The 5,423-nt window shown below is 30.8% G+C and overlaps 1 protein-coding gene across 1 annotated transcript; it reads left to right on the forward strand.

The window, feature by feature from the left end:
• The first annotated feature begins 1,478 nt into the window (after positions 1-1,478).
• On the forward strand, positions 1,479-2,194 carry LOC149533750 (dirigent protein 11-like). The gene has a single exon (XM_089806999.1). The coding sequence runs from the start codon at positions 1,479-1,481 to the stop codon at positions 2,016-2,018; it is 540 nt and encodes a 179-aa protein (XP_089663125.1). The 3' UTR covers positions 2,019-2,194.
• The last annotated feature ends 3,229 nt before the right edge of the window (positions 2,195-5,423 follow it).

A 5,423-nucleotide genomic window follows, 5' to 3' on the forward strand; every position in this document is an offset into this window, starting at 1 on the left:
AAATCACAATATAATGATAAAAAAACTTGATTTGATTATAATAAACAATACAAATTACAACTAAATGATCTCAAAAGCTTGAGTACACATGTCTATAATGTTTATGCAAATGAAAATGGATAATGATGGATGATTTTCTTTTAGAATTCTTACTATTTATAGTTAAATCTCAAGGGTAGGGGGTAGAGTTAGGTTAACCATGGTTGGATTAGAGTTTGGTAATTGGTTTAAAATGACGAAAAAAAGAAACAATGCATGCTTCAAATATTTTTGCAAGATGACAAAATAGGCAATTGAGATTGTAAAGGGAAATTGGATGGTAGATAGAAAAGCTTTTAGCGATCTATGTGAATTGTATTCCTATTTTATGTTGATTGTAATTGAATGCGTCACATATGATGGGTGAAGGAAAATATAATTACTAATTAAATTGATTGATTTAATGTATCCGCCTCTTGAATGGGTTGAATTTTAGATTAATCATTAATTAAACTATATAACTAATTGAATCAATTACATAATTCTTTGATATTTTGATTTAATATTGAATCCAATTGGTTTAGATTTTTAATTAATTAAGGTTTAATATTTGATTTCTTTTTTTGCCATGATTGATTTAGGTTGACCAAATTAAGATGTCTACAAGCTTCATATTTTCCTTCATGTCTTTGAATTCTTTTGAACATTCATTGTAAAAACGAGATATATGAGCTATCAAATCTTCCTCAATCACCACTTCCTACACTTACCCTTTAAGAAATATTTTAGTGACTTCCACATCATAACCATATAATTTTCCATGGGTAATGAAACTTCCACCAATCTTTGAAACTGTTTGTTTCTACATACCCATATTAGATGACAATTCCACTTAACTACTATGATGGCCCATCATACTCACCAGCGGCTATTTGTTTCTACATACCCATACTAGATGACAATTCCACTTAACTCTTATCCTGGTCCATCATACTTGCCAGTGGATACAGGGCAACTTATATGTACCTGTAGCCAGTGCTAAACAATAGGAATCTTTAATATTTACATTGAATAAAGATGCATAAATGTTACCCCATAGACAGTGCCATCATGCTCACCTTTCTAGTGAAATAATTATTCGAATGTAAGAAATAAATCATACAAATCCTCGGAAAAATACCGGCGGTATGACTTGTTCAGTCCTCTAGAAAATACCCCACATTTCCACACTCACCGGTAAGCAGCAGTTCATCTCTTGTCACTCAACGATGAGTACTGATATCTCTTATCATTAAATCAGGACCAAGGAAAAGGATGCATTATATGGACCTGAGACAAAAGTCTGAATTTTGGACAGTACCCACCATCATCATCATTAGGTGCGTTAACTTCTGGTTAGGTCTTATCGCCCTCTAAACCAAGTTCAGACCCGTTATCTCCTATTTATAACTACACATCATTCATAGAAACACATGATTTCGACCTCACCGCTCGTTTCAATGGCTTCCAACAAGATCTTTTCTGTGTTGCTTTTATTTATCCTGGCCAGCATTGCAAACGGAAGTGAAATGAGAAACATGGTTGTCTACCTGCATGGAGAGAAATCCACAGAAGTAACAGTGACAGGGGTGAACGGATCTTCTTCACAAGTAAACAAATTTGGCACCGTTGCGGTGGTCGACACTTTGGTGACTGAGGAAGCCCGAATTGAGCCAAAAATGGTTGGTAGAGCAAAGGGATTATATTTGTTTGCTGATGCTAGCGGAGTTAGAGTTTCTAGCCAATATCTGATTAGCATTGTGTTTGAGAATGATAAGAACAAGAGTGAGAGTTATGATAGTTTGCAGTTGCAGGGAGTTGATGAACTTTATGGCTCAAATAGGGAAGTTTCAGTGGTTGGAGGAACTGGCAAGTTTAGATTTGCTAGTGGGTATGCCACCATTTCAAGGGAAGCTGATCCTGGTTTTTATACCGTGCTTAAATTTGACTTCACATTTAAGGTGCTTGGGGAGTTAGTTGAAAACAAGTTTAGGGCTTAAGATTTTAAGTTTGAGTTTGAGTTTAGATTTTAATTTTTGGTTATTAAATGGAGGGAACTCCATGAAATTGTATGTCAATTTAAGACTATTAATAATGGGAACAAGTTAAAAATTATTTATTAGGGTAAGTTATGAAGTGAGATGGTTATCTACTTTCAAGGAAATGACAAGGTATCTATGTCTTTGTACATCATAATGCATGTTTTAATGCATCTTCGTAGTTAGATAGTGGTAGTGGTTATCCAGCCACTAATAAGATATGTATAGCCGTTATCGTTGGATAATACTATGTAAGTGAATTAGAATGTTCACAAGTCAAGTGGATGAACTATAAAATGGTAACAATATATTATATTATGAGTATTGTATTTTCATTTTATTTTTTGATTTTGAATTTATTATTTTTAGTAAAGATGAAAAAAGAATATCGTTGTCTTTTCTAAATTAATTTTAACAATACATATTTATAAGATTTGGATTTTTTTTAAAGATTTAAAGGTGATTTTGTGTTAGAATAAATTAAAAGTAAATGATGGATAAGTGTATATAAATGACAAAAAAATGTGGGTCAAAAAGTAAACTAGAATTTTCACAAGTATGAAAATTAGAATTGTAATGTTAGCCTTTTGACACATGGAAATATTGTGACATGACATAATCTCTAATTTAATAGATATTATTTTCTTATATGATCTAAGCAATTATTTTGTTTATAGATACATGGTTCAATTTGGTTGATTGAGATTGGATATAATTTTTCTCAAATAATTATATTGTTTACATATTTTTGATAAGTGAGAGTTCAATATGTTCAATTGACATCAGATGTAATATTTTTTATTGTGTGGATATCTTATTTTACATATTGTTAATCTAAAAAAAGATTATATTCAGTTGGTTGAAATTGAATCTATGTTTTGAAAAGTAAGTTAGATGTCTATTCCATACATATAGAAGTGTAAAATTTTGAAATGACAAAATCATTTGAACAATGTAAAATCTTACTTGGTCACAAAGTCTTCATTGCTACCTTCTTTAGTGGTGATGTCTACACTTGGTGCCCTAGTCCAATATGTTATATTAACCTAAATATTAATGTGTAGATTTCTTATATTTTTTAAAGAACTTTAGCCTCTCATAGCATTGTCAAATTCTCTGCCATCTTTGTAGTATTTATTTGTAATTATCAAATATGTGTGAATGAACAAAAAAGGAAAAGTGATTAGTAGGGTCTTTGACTTACATAGGATAGAGTCCCATGAACAAGAGATTCTTAAGAAAAAAATGATAGAGGGTGAGCTCATGTTGATCACACAAACACATAAAAAAAATAGAGAAACAACAACAATTTGCAATAACAGAAAGTTTCCTTGTTATTATTTCCAAAATTATGGAATTATAAATTTCCGAAATACAACATGTGAGAACTTACTAAAAATGTTAGAATGATCAAATAGAAGAATAACAAATCTTGTCCCATATTTGCCCCAAACAAATCCCTTCTTTCCTATTCCATTCAACATCTGTTTACAGTCTTCCAAGCAATAAAATAGCTTAGCATTCGGAAAAACAAGAAATTGTTTTAAAATATAATCAATTCTTATGCACGACAAGCACTCAAGCTCTTGCAATCTAGTGGTGTTGGAAAATATCCAAGGTTCCTTGGCTAGATTTCATTGTAATATCCTTGTGCATCTGAAGAGGAATGTCAAAATTGTTGATAATTACATATTTTTTATCTTCTTTAATAGAACAATAAATATTAAGTTATATTTTTTAAATTGGAAGTAATATTTCTTTTATTAACTATATTAAAATATTCTTTTTGAAGGATTACATTGTTAATATCTATAGATTTCAACACTTGTACATTTGGGGCAGATTTCCAATGGTCGATTATTCAAAATACTCCATGGCCACTTAACTTGTATAATTGCTATATTCAGACAATCACTGGCTGTCAGGCTAATTAACTCTTTGATTTGAAGAGGAAAAATCTTTTACAAAGATAAGATGAGTTCGGGCATTCCCATAGGATCATGGGAGATTTTGGATTAATCAATAAAGGGATGAATAAGAGTTCTTACAAGAGCAGTATGTTGGTAAATTGATTGTGAAGGTGACAAAAATATGAAGAAAACCTTGAGGCAACAGGCTGAAAAATAGAAACCAGAGAAGTTCTTTAGTGCTGACACGCATCTGACCTAATCTCTTACACCATTCTACACTAGCGAGAGCCAGAAGCCCTAAAAACCTCTGTGCCACCACTGACCTTAGGTCATCACAACCAACCACTCCTTGTTTCACATGTTGCTCTAAACACCTAATAAATTTATCTATAAAGTACTAAATTATGTATTGTTGATTTATCATAGCATTTAATTTATTGTAAATTTTCATCAAATATTTACAATATTCTACTATTTCTTTGTCAATTGTGTATATTTTGTTTTGTCTGACTTAGTAATTAGAATTTCCATCTAATGTAAATTTTCATTGTATGCTTTTAGCATTTCTTCTATTTTCCATCGATCTAGTTAAATTTTGCCACAACTGACTCACTATAAAATTACAAATTTGGATGCTATTATTAGGTTTAAGATTTAGATATATTTCTTAAGACTCAGCTAGAGTGTATCTTTAAAATAATGTACATGTCTGATCTATACAATCATTATTGCAAAAATAGATCCCAAGTCCAAAAATACCAATGAGATCAAATTTAGTTTTAAATTTATCCTCTGGTTGCTATGGGTTTTATGGAGTGATTTGTTTATTTTTCCACTTAAAATTCTTTTGATTTAGTTTAGATTATAATGAAATGATGGCTCTATTTTTCTTGAGTATATAATGAAATGAACTTTTTCTTAGTACAAATGTATTTCCATTTTATATAAAATTGTTCCTTTTAGGAGATTACTCTATGATTTTATTTTCCAATGCCATCTTGTTTGTTCTTAGTTTTTTGTTTTTGTAGGAATTTACAAAGATGATTTGAGGACAATAGAAGTAATGTGGCTCTCAAGTTGGGGGGGGGGGGGAGGAGAGGGTGGGGGGGGGGGGAGTGATACCAATTTTACCATTTCTCTTTCAAATTCTAATAGTAGATTAATTTCAAAATATAATTTGATGAATGAATATTTTCATGTCAGGGGTGACTTTAAGTGGTTCTAGGTGTAAAGCAAAAAAAAAGTATATATGTGATTGGGGAAGTAGACCTAGATTTTCATTCATATAGTTGGTTAGCGTGTGGTCTTAGATTAGAGAGGAAAAATAAAGTTACTTAGAATAGCAAGGAAAAATAAAGTTAATTCAATATTTTAAACTATTACTTGTCAACTAAATCTTCAATTCTATTATCCATTATTTGTGATTTGAATCTTCAATTCTATTATCTATTAGCAA

This window comes from Cupressus sempervirens, chromosome 10 (assembly GCF_028749045.1).
Source record: "Cupressus sempervirens isolate cs-2001-9-10 chromosome 10, ASM2874904v1, whole genome shotgun sequence".
Lineage (NCBI taxonomy): Eukaryota > Viridiplantae > Streptophyta > Pinopsida > Cupressales > Cupressaceae > Cupressus > Cupressus sempervirens.